This window comes from Ursus maritimus, unplaced genomic scaffold, assembly GCF_017311325.1.
Source record: "Ursus maritimus isolate PB19 unplaced genomic scaffold, ASM1731132v1 scaffold_26, whole genome shotgun sequence".
NCBI classification, from domain to species: domain Eukaryota; kingdom Metazoa; phylum Chordata; class Mammalia; order Carnivora; family Ursidae; genus Ursus; species Ursus maritimus.
The window spans coordinates 5,512,219-5,531,801 of NW_024425119.1; the positions used below are offsets into that span (position 1 = coordinate 5,512,219).

The 19,583-nt window shown below is 35.8% G+C and overlaps 1 protein-coding gene across 2 annotated transcripts in view; it reads right to left on the reverse strand.

Annotated features, from left to right (window-relative positions):
- CUNH12orf4 (chromosome unknown C12orf4 homolog) overlaps nucleotides 1-19,583 on the reverse strand; it is a 52,832-nt gene that overhangs the window by 13,196 nt on the left and 20,053 nt on the right. For both annotated transcript variants that reach the window (XM_008704880.2, XM_008704879.2), the window contains exons 7-11: nucleotides 16,031-16,137; nucleotides 14,132-14,329; nucleotides 13,167-13,295; nucleotides 8,807-8,881; nucleotides 4,293-4,495 (exon numbers count right to left, since the gene is read on the reverse strand). In XM_008704880.2, the coding sequence (XP_008703102.1) occupies nucleotides 4,293-4,495; nucleotides 8,807-8,881; nucleotides 13,167-13,295; nucleotides 14,132-14,329; nucleotides 16,031-16,137 (712 nt within the window). The remainder of the gene's footprint in view (nucleotides 1-4,292; nucleotides 4,496-8,806; nucleotides 8,882-13,166; nucleotides 13,296-14,131; nucleotides 14,330-16,030; nucleotides 16,138-19,583) is intronic.

A 19,583-nucleotide genomic window follows, 5' to 3' on the forward strand; every position in this document is an offset into this window, starting at 1 on the left:
GGCTAACAGACACATGAAAAAATGTTCAAAATCATTAGCCATCAGGGAAATTCAAATCAAAACCACACTAAGATACCACCTTACAGCAGGAAGAATGGCAAAAATTGACAAGGCAAGAAACAACAATTGCTGGAGAGGATGTGGAGAAAGGGGATCCCTCCTACATTGTTGGTGGGAATGCAAGTTGGTACAGCCACTCTGGAGAAGTGTGGAGGTCCCTTAAAAAGTTAAAAATTGAGCTACCGTATGACCCAGCTATTGCACTACTGGGTATTTACCCCAAAGATACAGACGTAGTGAATAGAAGGGCCATATGCACCCCAATGTTCATAGCAGCAATGTCCACAATAGCTAAATCGTGGAAGGAGCTGAGATGCCCTTCAATAGATGACTGGATTAAGAAGATGTGGTCCATATATACAATGGAATATTACTCAGCTATCAGGAAGAACGATAACACAACATTTGCAGCAACATGGACGGCACTGGAGGAGATAATGCTAAGTGAAATAAGTCAAGCAGAGAAAGACAATTATCATATGGTTTCTCTCGTCTATGGAACATAAGAACTAGGAAGATCGGTAGGAGAAGAAAGGGATAACGAAAGGGGGGGTAATCAGAAGGGGGAATGAAGCATGAAAGACTATGGACTCTGAGAAACAAACTTAGGGCTTCAGAGGGGAGGGGGGTGGGGGAATGGGACAGGCTGGTGATGGGTAGTAAGGAGGGCACGTATTGCATGGCGCACTGGGTGTTACACGCAACTAATGAATCATCGATCTTCACATCAAAAACCAGGGATGTACTGTATGGTCACTAACATTATATAATAAAAAAACATTAAAAAAAAGATGCGGTATATATATGCAACAGAATAGTATTCAGCCATAAAGAGACTGAAATCTTGCCATTTGCAACAACATAGATGGATCTAAGGAGTATAATGCTAAGCAAAATAAGCCAGCCAGAGAAAGACAAATACCATATGATTTCATTCATATGTGGGAATTTAAGAAACAAATGAGCAAAGGAAAAAAAAGAGACAAACCAAGAAACAGACTCTTAACTAGAGAACACACTGATGGAGGTCAGTGGGGGGATGGGTGAACAAGGTGAAGGGGGTTAAGAATACACTTATCTTGATGAGCACTGGGAGCTGTATGGGAGTGTTGAATCACTATATTGTACACCTGAAACTAAAATAACACTATATGTTAACTACAGTGTAATTAAAATTTTTTAAATGTCAATTGTGATTATAATTGCAGACAATATCTTCTGAAAAGTAAATGGCCATACTTTGACTACTCAACTTGAATCTTCTGGTAGGGGCAAAGTTGAACGGCAGAGGTGATCAAGACTCAGTTGGTATATGTCTTAAACGTTAGGTATCAGAATTATTTTCTGAGTTCAAATACCCATGGGAGAAACTGAAAGACTATTCTTTACTCTCAAGTATATGCCTCTGAGGTACCTGAAATACTCCCATTAATCAGTTTCTCAGTCATTATCTAAAGTTGAGGAACGGTCTGGCTTTCTTATTTTTCGCATTCAAAAATAATGGGTTAGGTACAACCACTTTGGGAAACTATTTGGTTGTAAATACCAAAGCTAAACATACACATACCACGACACCTAACAATTCCATCCCTAAGTATATACCTAACAGAAATGCCAAAATCTGTGTACTAAAATATTCATAGCAACATAAGTCATAATAATCAAAACCTAGAAACTACTCAAATGTCCATAAATAGTAGAATGCATTGCTAAATAATTGTGGTCTAGTCACACAGTGGAGTAATATATAACAATATGAATGAACAATCTACAACCACAGACAATAATATGGGTAAATTTTATAAACAGAATTATTGAGTGAAAGAAGCCAGATACAGGAGTATGTAGTATATAATTCTACTTATATAAACTACAAAAACAAGCCTACGTAATCTATGCTTTTCAAAATGAAAAAAAAAAAAAATGGTTACCCTCATGGAGACAGTGTGGTTTACATGACTGGAAGGGAACATGAGGGTGGCTTCCAGGGTGGTAATATTCTGTTTTATGTTCTGGGTATTGGTTACAAGGGTGTTAAGTTTGTGAAAATTTGAGCTAATATGCTTATGTATGCTTTTCTATATGAGTATTCTACTCTAAACAGAAAAACAACATTTTCATCAACCACAATTATAGTAACTAAATCCTCAAAGTTCCAAATTATTCAAGAAGTTAACAAAAAATAAAAGGAAATCAGGAACTTGGTATTCTCGGCTTGCAGGTTCATTCCACACCTATCAGGTTAGATTGGCTCCAGTATGACGGTATCTTAGACTACAAATATCTACAGAGATAAACTGGTGATTATCAGGATGTCTTTCTTCTTGGTGATAGATTATTTTTTCCTTTCCTTCTTTAAAAAAAAAAAAACAAACAACTGCAATTAATTTCTACCACAGAACATGGGCTGTTTCAGACATTATCGTCATTACTGTGCACACACTAAAATGTGGTAACCGAGTGTCTAGAAATTCTGTTCATTAGAGGAAGTAAACAACACCTGAAAGTGCTTTGGGACCCTCGCATGAAAGCTAAAACAAAGATTAACTCTATATCCTGTGCAGTGTTGTCTGAGTTTGTAGAATAAACTTCTTGACCCGAATGGATGTTTAAATACAACAAATGGGAGGATCATGGCTCAATATACTTTTGTGAATTAAAATGGACACTTTGGAAACAAACTTAATGTCCTGCAGCTGGCTGTCCCAATTTAAAACATGTAACTTTTGTAACATTGTGGGAGAGGGAATGCTAGTAGTATCAGATGTCTGGAAGTAAATCCAAACTTAGTGACTTTTGGAAATACTGTTTTTGAGGTTGTTTCCCACCTACATATAACCATTTTTATAAACTGGTTAACCAGGAGTCCAGCTGCAGGAATGTTTGGATGTTTCCTTGCGGCTGGAATTCATCACAAACTTTCTTTGTTATTCTACAAAGACTTTTATAGATGGACTAGTTAGTGATGATATCTTAACAATGGCTAAAAATTCCTGATGGAACTAAAACTTTATAAAACTACAGTTGAAAGAATCCCAAACAAACCATGTGTGTTAAATTCTCCTGATTCCATATTAGGTATGACTTAGGCTACATAAGTGAATGGAATGACAAATTAGGAGGTCTGATGCAGCTTTCATAGGATGAAGCCACAATTCTCTTAATTGAAACAATGTGTCTGATGAAAATACAAATGGGATGTAAGTGGTAAATCATTTAAAATCCCTCATCTTACCTGGAATTGATTTTGTGTGTGTGTTTACATAGGGTATCGCATTTAAAATGAACGAATCGAAGTGTTTTGCTTTAAAAAGTAGCATCTATACATATCTTTTATTTCGGGAAATAACTTTTAATAACCAATGGTCAAACTTCCTTCCTGACATTCATAATTTGCATTAAGCCATTTCGTTTTAAAAAAAAAAAGCCACCTCCAAACCAGCAGGCCCCAAGTTGTTGATATGGGTCCTTCATCACCAGGCTGACCGCTAGCTCTCCCAGAAGCACTTTTCTGCACCCATTGTTTTGAGGCTACTTGGTTTCTCCAGACTATTTGAAGTTGAGTTTTTGGTCTTTGCATTATTTCTTCAGCTTATCCCCTCTAACCAGTTTTTATGTGGATGAGAAGGAAAACAGGAGAGAAACCAGTCATGGGAAGATTTTTTTCCAAAATATAAAACAAAGCACAGTACATAATAAAATGAATGGATGATTATGCCATATTTTAACTGTAGAAACCAATACTTGTATTATCCGAAAAGCATCCTTAAGCATCCTTGAGAGAATGTTAAAATGAGGCTAGCTTCTTCCTGTTATCTAGGATCTCCTTCTGTTGCCTATTAATGCATACTCAGAGAATGCAAACTCATTTTAATGTTAGTGTAGGCCAAATATAAATGTGGAGGTAAACCTAATGCTACTCAAGACAAAAATGAAGGAAGAGGAAGGGAAGGGGGAGGAGTAGAGGCATATGTATTATCCAAAGCTAAAGCTAATTTTGATTTTCTAATTTACCTACTATAGGATAAGGCTACAATTCTCTGAACATAAATGGTTAAGGATTATTCATTCACTGTTTTGTATCATATGTCACTCAGTGCTATTAACCAGACAGGAGATACAAAGGTCCATTAGTTTTTTAGAAAGTGCTTTTAAAATGTAAAGATTATTATTATTACACAATATTGATGGTTAACATATTTATAAAATATGGTATTCTTGTATCTGCTTACCTCTGACATATCATGCACCAGCAAGAGAGGTATGCTTATTGTTGTGATGTCATGGGTACAGCAAACTTTGAGTATATTTCGGAGTCCCATAATGGCAGGATCTCGAGCAGTGATGTTTCCCGATTTCACATTGTCATCCACACAAAGGTGGAAAGCAACATGTATTTCTGAGAGATTAGAATGCCGTGTAATGTAAAATTCTCCTGTGAACACCAAATACAATCATGATTTTCAAATGAATAAATCACATTCATCAGTAGGCTTTATAAGTAACTATAATTAGGGCAGTCAATGAGCTGAACAAGGAGAGGTGTATCAGGAACCTATATTGGGCTCAGGAAGCAAATACAGCCACTGCTCCTTAATTCTTGGAAAGGTGATGAAAAAAAGAGACAATTGCCAATTTTGCATTAGGTTCAGAAATTGGTATGAAGTGACCACCAAGTAGTAAGTACATCAAATGAGTACTTATCCCTATTTTGATGTAAATGTTAAAAGTGTCCTACTTAACTCAAAGTGAGCATGTAAAAACAGGTCCCTCTCTTCCCCACACCCTAAATCAGCATTCTCCATCTCAATTAACGGATCTAATCTCCCTTCAGTTAGTTAATGGCACACAACAGAAACACAGAAGTTGCCCTTAAATACTTTATCTTAGTATCTCTTCCCTAATGCAAGACAATTCACCATCAACTACTTTCAGTAATATCTCCAACAAATATCTCAAATCTGAGATACTCCATCTTCATTGCTATTATCCAGCTCATGCTTCTTACCCTAGTTTAAGCTACCATCATCTCTCACCTAGGTTTTTGTCAAAGCCTCTTAATTAATCTCTCTGCTCCCAGTCTTGGCTACCTACAAACCATTACCACATTTGCAACCCAAACAATTTTAATATAAATCAGATTATATCACTCTGCTATTTAACATTGTCCACCAGGCTCACACTTCATTCAGAAAATAATCCAAACTCTTTACTGTGGTTCCCACGGCCTGTATGACCTGACCTGAATACTGTCTATCAGTCTGTCCTCTTGTCTCAAGCTCTCCTCTGTCCCAGCCACCCAGACTTTTGTAAAGTTCTTCAAACATGTAGAGCTTGTTTCCCAAATCAGGGCTGCCTTGTCCAAGTTTTTCCCCAAGATTCTTATATGGCTGACTTCTTTTCACCAGTGATGTCTCAGATCAAAAGTCACCTCCTCAGAGAGCTCTTCCTTGAGTATCCCATCTGATATAGGACAGCCCTCACTTATTCTTCTCCACATTGTTCTGTTTTATTTTCTTCTCAGCACTGAAATTCTTTGTTCGAGATAATTTTATTTAAAAAAATTTTTTTAATTTAAATTCAATTTAATTAATATATACTGTATTATTAGTTCCAGAGGTAGAATTCAGTGATTCATCAGATGCATACAACACCCAGTGTTCATTACTTCAAGTGCCCTCCTTCAATGCCCATCACCCAGTTACCTCAATCCCCATCCACCTCCCTTCCAGCAATCCTCAGTTTGTTCCCTACAGTTAAGACACTCTTATGGTTTGCCTCCCTGTTCTCCTCTTATCTTATTTTTCCCTCCCTTTCCCTATGTTCATCTGTTTTGTTTCTTAAATTCCACATACGAGTGAAGTCATATGGCATTTGTCTTTCTCTGACTTATTTCACTTAGCATAATACCCTCTAGTTCCATCCATGTCATTGCAAATGGCAAGATTTCATTCTTTTTGATGGCTGAGTAATATTCCATTGTGTGTGTATGTGTGTGTGTGACACCCATATCACCTCTTTTTTTATCCATTCATCTGTCAATGGACATCTGGGTTCTTTCCATAGTTTGGCTATTGTGGACATTGCTGCTATAAACATTGGGGATTTTGTCTATTTTGTTTAATATTCTATCTCCAGCACACAGATCAGTGCCTGGTACATAGAAAGTACTTAATAAATATTTGTTGAATGACTGGATGAACAAATGTTTATAGACAAGTCTTAAAATCCAGGCTTCCTAGAATCACTCCATATTCTATGTAGCCACACTAGCCATTGGCCTTTATATTCTACAATTTCTTTCAATATAAATATGTAAAATATACAAGCTTATGAAGAATATGTTTTTACAAACACACATGCCTCCCTGGAAAGGCTGATATGAAAATTCTAGGAAAGCTTTGCTCTTCTAAGAACTACACTTCCATCACTAACCCCTGCCCTCACAAATTCTGCCTCCCCTTGCTTCAAAGTCATTATCTTAGGATTTTACTTATATTGACTTATAAACACATAGTATGCTTAAAAGTACTTGATGTATATTAGCACAATGTTTACTCATTTGTAGCTACCAGTGTTTGTAAGCTGTACCCATGGATACCATTGACAGGCCCCATGCAAAGGCTTTTTTTTTTTTTTTTTAACTTAAGATAAAAGACTAGATAAGCAGAAAAAGAAATTATAGTTACAGAGACATCAAAATAAACTAGACAAAAACAAACAAACAAACAAAAAGGAAAATTGTCTGGTGGAAGAGTATAGTTACAATTTCCCTGGAAGGCAATAAAAGATGCAGACTGCCTATCAGAAACCTGGCAGACTGTATCAGACAATATCATTCTGGGCTCAATGAAGTGCATTACTTCCTCAACTCCAACTGATCATTTAGATGAAGGGAGTGGCAGCATTAAATATGGGCTATGGTCCAGGGGTGAGGCAGATGACTTAGTGAACGAGTCAGGTGCTCCTAATCCCCAAATTGGCACTGCTTTGTTTGACCTTACATGACTTGTCTCTTGGCCTCATTTTACCCAGTAGTGAAATGGGGGTCATAGAGCTGGCAGTGGTCATCAAAATAATATGATATAGCAGAAAAATGTCTAGATTGGGTATTGAGAAAATCTGGTCTTTAAGCACTTCTTGGCTGAGTGATCCTGGGCAAATCATTTTGATTTATAGATGCTCTGTACTTCGTGTAAGAAATGGAAAAAATAATGCCTAATTGCTTTCCTTACAAAGTTGTGAGAATTAGATGATATAAACCATAAACACTTAGATAATGATAGAGCAAACCTACTGGTAAAAAATATATAAATGGGGCGCCTGGGTGGCGCAGTCGTTAAGCGTCTGCCTTCGGCCCAGGGCGTGATCCCAGCGTTCTGGGATTGAGCCCCACGTCCGGCCCCTCCAATAAAATCTTTAAAAAAAAAAAAAATATATATATATATATAAATAAAACTGTTTTCTTTTGCAACTTGAAAACTTAAAAGCATTTGTGATTTGGATCTTTCTTCATCTCTGGTAAACTTTCTGGCTGTTGGCATCCTTTAACAAGTGGAAATTCAGATGCTGTCAGCGTATCTAACCCAATAGTTCGATACTCCTTTCCTGACGTAGACTATGACATATCCTCCTGATTTGTTGGTAATAATGAGATACTAACCTATAGGCTTTTCCCAAAAAGGAGCAAGGAAGGAAATAAATATAGCAAGAGAGAGGTAAGTTGAAAAAAACCCACACATCAGTACCTCCGGAATAAGTAATGAGATTGGCACATTTTAAGAAAGCCACAAAATATGGATGATTTAAATTATGGATCTGTGCAGAGAAATACAATAAATCCTGTCTCAATGAAGGTATTTTTAGATAGAGAGGAGGCCAGTTTCCTGTTCCACAAAGTGGAGGAAACAGCATGTGGTGATGCAATCCTGCCTCTAACATTACCCACGAAGGTAGGATCTCTGAAGGTGGGAGGGAGTTCGGAAGCCGATGACCACAAGCTAACTGACTGGGACCGACAAGATGAATACCAGAAAGAGATATGCTATTTGCTTACGTTAAATGGAATGTGACCTACATGTAGAAAATCTGGGGTAGAAACAGTGAGGAAACAACCTAGCTATTTAGGAAAAGGCAAACTTTATTAGTTAGCTTAAAAGAATTTATGCTTGTGTACATCTTCCTTGCTATACCGTGTCATCCGAACACTACTCAGGATCACCAGGGTGAATTCAATCTGGAAGAGGATCAAGAGCCTGAACTTCCAGTTGATAAATAATCTATCTGAAAATAACAAAGGAAATTAAAGAAATGGGAAACAGGAACATTTATGGAGAGGTGAAAATAAGAAAGACTCTAGATTATTATGACCCATATTCTTTCTACAAGTTCAACTGTTTCCATCTCTAGTACTGTTTGTATTTCAGAATAAAAAGAATTTCTTGCTTCATTTAAGAAATTAAGAAAGAATGTATAACAGAAGAAATTTAAAATTGCAAATACGATCAAATTTATGCAATTGTCTGAACAATTTTTCATGTATGGATCTAGAAAGTCAGTACTAGTATAAGAATAAAAATTTAAATTGCAGAACATCTGTGAAAGTGTATTCTGTAGATACAATGTTTCAAAGTGATATATTGACAAACTTCTTATAATGTACATCATAAGAACTTCTATTACAAATCTATGGTCACCATGGATGTGATTATAAGAAAATCGTAATTTCAAATAAAATACTACTTACCAGGTAAAATATTTAAATAGTTTCTGTCAGCATTTTTAGCCTTATCGTCACTTCCTCCATTTCGGTTTCCAGAATCTATTCATGAGATAATACAACATGTTATGTATGTACATAACAACATATGAGAACACATTAACTCTACTGCTCCCCAAACAATCACAATAACAGCAAAAAATTTACTAAGGATGGCTAGGTACCAGGCATTCTGATACATGTTTTACATGCATAATCTCAGTTAATTCTCACAAACCCCCTAAAACACAACCTCATGAGGTAGGTACTGTTACTATCTTCATTGTATATATGAGGGAGCAGAGGGTTACGTAAGTGAAGTAACTTAACCAAGGATGCACAGTAAGTGGCTGAACCCGGTCTTGAACTCACATATCCCGATTCCAAACCCTATGGGCTTAACCACATTGGACTTGCCAGTACCCTACTTTTCATCTGGGAGGTTCAGGGCACTAAATGAACTATACATAAAACAACTTCGTTAGATAGTTGTAGTGTGGCCATCTTTATTTTTAGATTCTGAGTCACTGTTGCTGATATAACTTGCTCAGGACTACAAGCAAATGGTTAGTAGTACCAGGAATCACTTGATATTCAGCCCATTCTAAAATCTGTTGCTTCTTATCTGACACCATACACAATTTACTTCAAACAGATACGTGAAACTTTGTTTCAAATGGGTACTTTTTGTTTTAGATATTCAATAGCTGTTCTTTCTTTCTGGAAGGCATGGTATTATTTAGAAGGATAAATACTGGTAAAATAAGATTAATCACAATTGACCATACATTATTATACTTGCACACAAATTATTTTACATACATACATGTATTTTTAAGAGATTTCTAATAAGATTCAGATGTATCTTTTACCAAAACTCAAAAATGCAGAATAAATATTAGCATTCAAAGCAGCTATCTTTAAGAGGGTGTATATGTATTTGAATTAAATACAAAACTATTTGGAATGGATGTCAGCATCAGAATATCACTTGAAAACAGAACTTCAAATGAGTAAACTGAAAATATCAAGGGCAATTATGTTTTCAAAAATGTTCTGAATGAAAGTAACTTAATATTTTTACTTAGTGACTACTATGAATAATTGATTATATCATTGTACCTTGTAAATGCATATATTTTATCAATAGAGGGAGAGAGAGGTAGAGAGAGGAGGCTCTGTGTTGCCAGAATCTATATTTAATGTAATAGTCTGTCTCTCACACAGAGCCATGCGACTGATAGGCTTTGAATAAATGTCCGATCAAGGCACAGAAAACAAAAGAAATAATAAGGACTCTTTTGTTCGCATGGGGTATGAATAAACAGAATCCCTACTAAGTGAATAAGAGAGAACAGTTCATGGTCCATCCCCTCTCCATGTTTTAATGGTAATACCTTGTAATACTGAGAAAATGACTGTGGACTCTGGGAAACAAACTGAGGGCTTCAGAGGGGAGGGGGGTGGGGAATTGGGATAGGCCAGTGACGGGTATTAAGGAGGGCACATATTGCATGGTGCACTGGGTGTTACATGCAAATAATGAATCATGGAACATTGCATCAAAAACTGGGGATATACTGTATGGTGACTAATATAACAAAATAAAAATTATATAAAAAAAGAAAATGACTATTCTCACTTTTTTTAAAAATGTATATAACATGTACACAGAAAACAAAATTGGTTTTGGCTTGTTATCGTGGACTGTAGAAATATTAAGATTCTAATATAATAAACACAGTAAGGAAAACAATGGAATGCCTTAGAATAAATAGGTACTTGAGTATCAGGATGTAAACGTGTAGAACAAACACGTGGGTGTGCACAGAAGAGGAAAAGACAGAGAAAGTATTTTCACAGAACTCTTCTATGACAACATGTGGGTTCCTTTCAGAAAGTTGTCTTTTATAGACCTGCTTGTTTCACTGACTCACTTAAACCACAAAATAGTTGCTTGAACAAGAACAAAATAATACCATGATTTACACACATTGCCTTAACCGTATGTGGTTTGAAAACTTCCTGTCATTTGCTGCACACTTTCGATCTCTCATAAATATACTTAGAATCCTCCTCCTTCTCCCACACCTGTCATGATCTCAATCTTCATGCTTTTAGTCACTACTAAGAATACTATTAAGATGTTTCTGATTACATCACTGCTAGTTTGAATGAGATGGAGGAAGAAGATGGCAGAAGAATAAGAGGACACACTGGAATTTTCTGAAAGGTCCTTTGTTAGGATATATTTCTGTATGATTTCCTAACACAGCCTGGCTCTGTCATATATGACACAGTGCCACAGCAAAGCCACAGTTCCGCAGAGTGGGAATATAAACTAGTGGTGCTGCTATGGAGAGCAACTGCTAACACTATCAAAATTACCAGTGTATGTACCCTTGAACCTAGTAATTTCTCTTTAGGTGTCTATTCTTAGAGATATGCTCACACATGCACAATGAGGTATGCATTAGGTGACTCATGCATTATTACTTATACTAGCAAAAATGTTGGGACAGATTAAATGCCTCACATGGAACTGAATAATAACAGGATGCCTTGCAACGGACTACTATGTGGCAGTGGAAAGGTAATAAAGATGCTTTTTATGCACTGATATGATATGATGGCCAAGATAAATATTCAGTAAAAAAAGCAAAGTATGGAAAAGTGTGCAGAGGAAGATGCCACTTGTGTAAAAAGGAAAAATAAATACATGCACACACACACACGCACGCACAGATACATACATAAACTTAAGTCTGGAAGGTACAAGGCAGCCTTGGCTGCCTCTGGGGTGGGAACTGAATGGCTGGTGGACAATTAGGAAGACCTTCACTGTATGCCCTTTTGTACAGTCTGAATTGTGAATCTTGAGATTCTTTTACCTATTTAGGAAATGATTAAAAAATAAAACAAGTTTTTGAAAGTCTATTGAATAAATATGGAAACCATAGTGAATGCTAATCAAGTAAGTCTAGAGAGCTACCTTCTAGCATCAGGAGAAAGGGAGAAATTCTACAATTTATACTGGGAGAACAAAGACAGCAAGCAAAGATAAAACAATATCTCTTTGCTTACTACAAAACACAAAACATATGAACCAAAAGTACCATAATGGTTTCCTTTAAACACTGCAGTTGTAAAACAAACCAACAAAAAAGACATCCAAGTACCAGAAGCAGATTTAAAAGTTTGGCCAGACACACTTTAAAAACTTTCCATATTTTATTTCTGGGGCAAGACATCAAGTTTTTACTAAAAAAATTAAAATGCTGAGTATGCATTAAAGCCAAATAAGAACATGTACTGTTATTTTATGGCTGCGATACAATATGAAATGCCTGAAAAATAAGAAACTCACAGCTTACACATATCTTTGAATGGATATTACCCTTATATTTAGCTGTTAACTAAACAAACTTATGGTGCCATTTTAACTTATAAAGAAACTACTTTTTAAACTTATATTTTTCAATTAAAAAATAGAATTACTCTGTAATTTGGGCCAAAGTTCTTTCCTTTACCCATATCTTCCCTTAAGTCTATGAATAAATAGAAATCTTCTACAGAGAGATGCCATGAACATTTTCCACAGCTTTAAAAAGAATTTTTCAGCAAATTTCTCAATTAGTTAGAAAGGATGTTTATATTGTGGATAAATACGAAAAAAACCAGGACATAGTTCTGGACATAGTAATTTTTCAAATGAACAATCAAAAACAAGTCTTGTAATTGATTTCCTGCTACCTAAGAGGGATCAAAGACAGAACATATAAAAAGTGTATATTTTGTGCTAACATTTACTCTATCACTTCAATGCCCTTTGAGGTAGTAATTACGTTCGCTTTAGAGATATAGAACTTGGATCAAAAGACCACCAACTTTCCACTGAGTACTTCAATTTTCAACTACAGAATTTAAATTTATTTTTTTAAAAGATTTTATTTATTCATGAGAGACAGAGAGAGAGGGAGAGGCAAAGGCAGAGAGAGAAGCAGACTCCCCACTTAGCAGGGACCTCGACGTGGAACTTGATCCCAGGACCCTGGGATCATGACCTGTGCCAAAGGCAGACACCTAACCGACTGAGCCACCCAGGCACCCTACAGAATTTAAATTTAAAAACAGTTTTTGCTAAGGTTATTGAACAAAATAATGCAAAAAAGGAAATTAAGAACAGAATTCAAGCTTCTAAAGATCTTGAATTCTGTTCTTAATATCTTTCTTCCACTTTTCCACCAATACAACTTTCTGTATTTTAATAATGGTCCATATGCTATTAGAGTGCTTAGGGACAGAATACACTGAAAGTGAAATTTTGAAAAATTTGAGTTTTACTGACCATGTGATTCTTTCAACTTACTCCTTCGTTGGGTTCTAGCATAAAGTACCACCTGCTGGACAACTTCCAGCTGCTCTTCAATTCGGGGAAAATGGAAGTCAGTACATTCTTGGCAAACTGTGGCAAAATCTAAGGACCCAAAACATTTATAAACTTCTACAGGTGAACTATTAAATGTTTAGTATTTACTTATAAACAATGAGAGCTAGCAGAAATAAAATACAAAATTCACAAGTATGATCTCTTATACTTGCCCTTTCAATTAATTATTAAATGTCATAAGTTAGGGGACAGCTGATTTCATTTGAGTCAGAAGCCTAATCTCTCAATCACTCAAAAGAGTAAACAATTAATAGACAAGGAAATTTTCAGATAATTCCAAACCTTCTTTAAGTAACAGTTACTTTAATCATAATCCAGTCCCCCAAATGCTAAAAAATACAAGAAAGTTCTTATACTTATGATGGGAAATAAACTCTATTCGAGCTTCCTTAAAAAGTTATACATTTCAATATATATATTTAAATGTTTAAAAATAATCATACAAAGTGAGTTGTACAAAGGGAACATAGAATTTAACCTAGCACATTTAAGAAATATGTTATCTAAAAAACCTAGGAAGAAAGGACAAATGGATGAACTAAAATTCACTGAGCCAGGATCTGCTTTTGAATTGAATACATTTATATCTTTATTATTCTTCTTGTTATGCCTTGAAACAACAATCCTGTAAGAGCATTACTTGTGATATAATAGAATTTTAAGAAAAAGTAAATATCCTAAAGCACTTTACCCATGCTGAAATATGAAAGAAATCTAAAATAGCCATGGCTGGGTATGTGTGTTGCTTGGCTACTAGAATACTAGGGCTAACTAAGTTTTTTGTTTTCCTATAATTCCTTTCTTTGTAAGAATTGCATTAAAAGGGGAAATTTAATGAAATAAATATGGTAATGTTAACTTACCTCTTTTAATACCACTATATGAATTGATTCGATTATCTACTAGTAAAACCAGGCCACACAGAGATGTAGAATAAAGCGATAGGGCAGTCTGGAGTCGATGGAGTTTCACGCCACTTCGATGATTTCTTTTGTGCTTACAGAAGTCCAGCATATCTGCTCTCAGCAATCTCAAATTATGCATGGTCTTCAACTGGGCTCCTGGGGGGTGGGCAACAGTCCCAGAAAGAAACTCAGACAGCTGCAAAAATCCAGTATAACAGGATGCAAATCTCTATGGCAATAATTCAGATAAATCTGAGCTACAAATAATTAGAAGTAGGCCTTGCAGTTTCCCATCCTAATAACTTCAGATTTAACCTTTTTATTTTTAAAAAATAATATATTAGCTAAAACAGAAAATGTGTAGCCAACAAACTACAGAAGCAGGACATAATTTTTTTTAATTTAAATTTTAGTTAGTTTACATACGATGCAATATTGGTTTCTGGGGTAGAATTCAGTGACATACAATTCAGTGTAGAATTCACTTACATACAACACCCAGGGCTCATCACAACAATTACCCTCCTTAATCACCATCACCCATCTAGCCCATCTCCCACTCCCCTCACTCTATCAACCCTCAGTTTGTTCTCTATTGTTAAGAGTCTCTTATGGCTTGTTTCCCTCTCTCCTTTTTCACTTTTCCCCCTTCCCATATGTTCATCTGTTTTCTTTCTTAAATTCCACATATGACTGAGATTGTATGGTATTTGTTTTTCTCTGACTGACTTATTTCACTTGGTGTAATACCCTCTAGCTCCATTCACATTGTTGCAAATGGCAAGATTACAATTTTTGATGGCTGAGTAATATTCCACCGTGTGTGTGTATACACACACTCATATATATATCTGTGTATATATATGTACATACCACATCTTCATTATCCACTCATCAGCTGATGGACGTTTGGGCTCTCTCCATAGTTTGGCTATTGTTGATAATGCTGCTATAAACATTGGGGTGCACGTACCTCTTCAAATCTGTATTTTTGCATCCTTTGGGTAAATACCTAGTAGTGCAATTGCTAGATTGTACGGTAGTTCTATTTTTAACTTTTTGAGGAACCTCCAAACTGTCCTCCAGAGTGGCTGCATCAGTTTGCATTCCCACCAACAGCGCAAGAGGGTTCACCTTTCTTGGTATTCTCGCCAACACCTGTTGTTTCTTGTGTTGTTAATTTTAGCCATTCTGACAGGTGTGAGGTGGTATCTCATTGTGGTTTTGAGTTGTATTTCCCTGATGATGAGTGAGGTTGAGCATCTTTCCATGTGTCTGTTAGCCATCTGGATGTCTTCTTTGGAAAAGTACCTATTCATGTCTTCTGCCCATTTCTTGACTGGATTATTTGTTTTTTGGGTGTTGAGTTTGATAAGTTCTTTAAAGATTTTGGATACTAACCCTTTAGCAGATAGGTCGTTTGCAAATACCTTCTCCCATTCCGTAGGCTGCCCTTTAGTTTTGTTGACTATTTCCTTTCTTGTGCAGAAGCTTTTTATCTTGATGAAGTCCCAATAGTTCATTTTTGCTTTTGTTTCCCTTGTCTCTGGCAGCATGTCTAATAAGACGCTGCTATAGCTAAGGTCAAAGAGGTTTCTGCCTGTGTTCTACTCTAGGATTTTGGTGGTTTCCTGTCTCACATTTAGGTCTTTCATCCATTCTGAATTTATTTTTGTGTATGGTGTAAGAAAGTGGTCCAGTTTTATTCTTTGGCATGTTGCTGGGAGCAGGACATAATTACTAATTAAAAACAGCATGGGTACATTGTACTCATATGCTAGGGATTTTTCTCTTACAGCATAAAAAAAGCTTCCTAAGTTATAACAAATTATGCCTGCAAAAAATGAATCCACTTACCTAAGTGAATGGTAAAACTTTCTTCCAACTTTCTCTGCTCCTCATAAATCCTTCCATTTGCTTCTACAGATTCTCTGAACTGACTTGGTTGAACTTTAATTTCCTCACTGAAATTAATAAAATTATTCATATGCTTTTTTGGTCTATTTGTCAAGAATTTTTCTTAAGGGAAGAAAGCTTTATAATGAAATGAGACAAAATGAAAGCTGAAAGTATCACTTAACTTATTACTAAACGACTCCTTAATCCATGGTAACAAGGAAGAATCATAAACACCAGAAGTTCCTAAACTCCTATTTGTTCTTTGATTTCCTTACTAAGTATTGCATATTATTCTTTCCAGTCATTAGAATATCAACTCATGTGACCTAAGAGAATGACTAAATGAAGTGATTAACTTACTGCTTTAAAATGGCATATTTAAAAAAATATAATATATCCTATATCAAGGCTGGCCCTAGGCAAAACTGAGAAATATGTGAAGAGATAGAAATAAAAATTAAGAAGCCAAATACAAGGAATAATAAAAAAGATGAAGTTCTTTTTGATGTATTCACATTTTTTTTTACACCTTTTCCTGCTTTTTTCCCTGCCAACATTCTCCTCCCATTCAAGGACTTCTCTCTGTGCTCTACTCTGTTCTTGTTTACTTGCTGAAAAGGTTTCCATGGAGGCACTGTACAACTGTACAACTGTAAATTCAAATTTCATGGTATGCTGAAGATGATATAAGTCTATAATAGTCATTTTGGACTACATTCTTGGGGTTATTACAAAGAGCCTTGTTAGTCTCACTAACTTCATTAGAATATATGGCAAATTTAAACCTAAAAATACATTTATATTAAACAAACATCCTCATTGTAGGATGTGAAAAGCCACAAGAGATTGCTGCTCCCACTTTAACAACAAGAAAAAGCCAGATATCTATAAAATCCCAACTTCTCTGAAATTTGAGGTAGCATGGCAACCATGTGAACTCAATTCTAAAGTGCAACACACCCCTCCAAGGGCAGACAGGAGACACAGTTGTCATTCTTGGCAGAGCATAGTAGAAATGAGTTGCTGTAATGTAAGGAAGTAAGAAGAAATTGCTAAAATTCTAATGAATTCTTAAAGGCCAAGTGTGGGCTAGCATGTAAATTTAGAATAGCTATGAGCCTCAGCCAGAAGGGAGGTTTGCATGTACTTGCAGACTCTTTTCCATTGGTCTCCACCAGGTGTTCCCCAGAAAACACTGGAGGCAGTCCAGGAGACAAGTAAGCCCCTTCAGTGGCACAGGTAGAAATGCTCCAAACCCAAGCCCTAGATATACATGGCTTGCCCAAGACTGAAGCTGGACAAAGGCACCAAAGACCTGTTTTCCACCCCCAAACTATGAGTCTAGCATCAAGTCACAAACAACAACAGTCTATTCCTCAGGGGCAGAGCAACAGCTTAGAGAGAGACCTCATGCTGTGGCACAGGCCTGCAAAGACCACTGAAAGCTGAGGATGGAACAGAATGACAGGGAAAAACCCTCTAGAACCTAAAGCCCCATTCTAAATACAAAGTGGCCTCAGCTTACTACAGTAGAAAATGAAGCCTGTGGTATCACCGAAGGAACAAAAACCAAACTCAGCTCAACTACTGACTAGGGTGGCATGACCTTTGCATTAATGGCCTCTTCATTTCTGGACATAAATATTATTTACCTCAGTCTCTTCTAATACACACAACATCCTGCATTTATCTTTTAAAAAAAGAGAGACACCCTAAAAAGCAAGCAAGGGAAACAACGCATTATCGAGAAACAGCAATCAACAGATACAGATAGAGAGATGACACTGATACTGGGCCTAAAAGAAAAGACTTTCATGTAATGATGATCAATATGCTAAAAGATCTATTGCAAAACAACACACAAGGACACATGAGGAATCTCAGCAAAGACAGAAAAGAAATTAAAGTACTAGCAATAAAAATATGATATCAGATTGATGATCACAGATATCAATTCCTTTGGCAGGCTCATCAGCAGACCACCAACTCATTTTATGATACCACCATTACTCTGATGCCAAAGCCAAGTGAAGATATTATAAGAAAAACAAAACTATACACCATTATACATATATATATATATATTTTTTCATTATTTTATAGTAGATAGATTTACTTACATATAATATATATGAAATAATACATCACGATTTATACATATAAATCTTAACTATAAAATTTCTAGAATACTACTGAGCAATAAAAAGAAAAGAACCATTCATAAATAAAACAACATAAGTCATAAAAGCATTATGAAGCAAGACACAAACTGCTACCTAACAGTTTGATTCTATTTATAAGACATTCTGAAAAAAATCAAAACTGCAGGGACAGAAATCAGAGCAGGAGCTCGGAAAGAGAAAGGAATGAGATAAAGGTATACAAGTGAAATGCTATATCTTGATTGCAATGATGATTTCATGACAGTTAAATTTGTCAAAACTCATCAAAATGTAAACCTAAAAGAGGTAAATTTTAATTTGCGTAATTTACCCTTCAATAGGCCTGACATTAAAAAAAAAAAGCAAAAATAATGGCTAAAGATAAAATGCCACTTTTATCAACTTCTTATAGTAGTTCAATATGGAGTTGAGTTGAAAACAAGTTTCTGCTACCCAAGGAAACTGCTATTAAAAGAAAAGCAAAACTGACAAAGTCACAGTAAAAAATTCTTTCCTAGGATACTTAGTTTGTAAAAGCAGCATCAGCTAGAGGCCAGTATGTACGCAATGGAATTGATTCTACAGATTGAATTTCTGAAATTACAGCAACAAAGTGAGAGATAATGTTTACAATAAGGGGCTTTCTCAGCTTCCCGAAATCAGTGACTCTCCACATTTCTTTTTTTTTTTTAAGTTCAATTAGCCAACATATCACCATAACATCATTAGTTTTTGATGCAGCGTTCAATGATTCATTAGTTGCGTTTAACACCCAGTGCTCATCAGATCATGTGCCCTCCTTAATGCCCATCACCAGACTCGCCACATTTCTGACCACAACATACAGTATATACTTTACATTCTGGCTTAATATACACATTTATTTATAGAAAGCTTCATGCATGATGTGCTGTCATATTTTTTCCTTATTCTACTCTGCCATACTCTGTTCCATTCCATTTCATTCCAGTCCATTTTATTGTTATTTTTAAATGTCTGACTGGAAAGTAAAGAATCTAGAATGGTCCTAGCAGACTGCAACCAGCAGTTTGAGAAACATCATTATACATTACAGAATACAGATGTTCCCAACCTATCTTTCCACCCACCTCTCCCTTTGTATTGTGTTCATTATTTTTTTAAATTTTTTCTTATTATTTTTATTTGAAATGAGTCAAATATGTTAGTGTCAAAGATGTTACCCAATTTCTTTCTTTCTTTTTTTTTTTTTTTTAAAAGATTTTTATTTATTTATTTGACAGAGATAGAGACAGCCAGCGAGAGAGGGAACACAAGCAGGGGAGAGGAAGAAGCAGGCTCATAGCGGAGGAGCCTGATGTGGGGCTCGA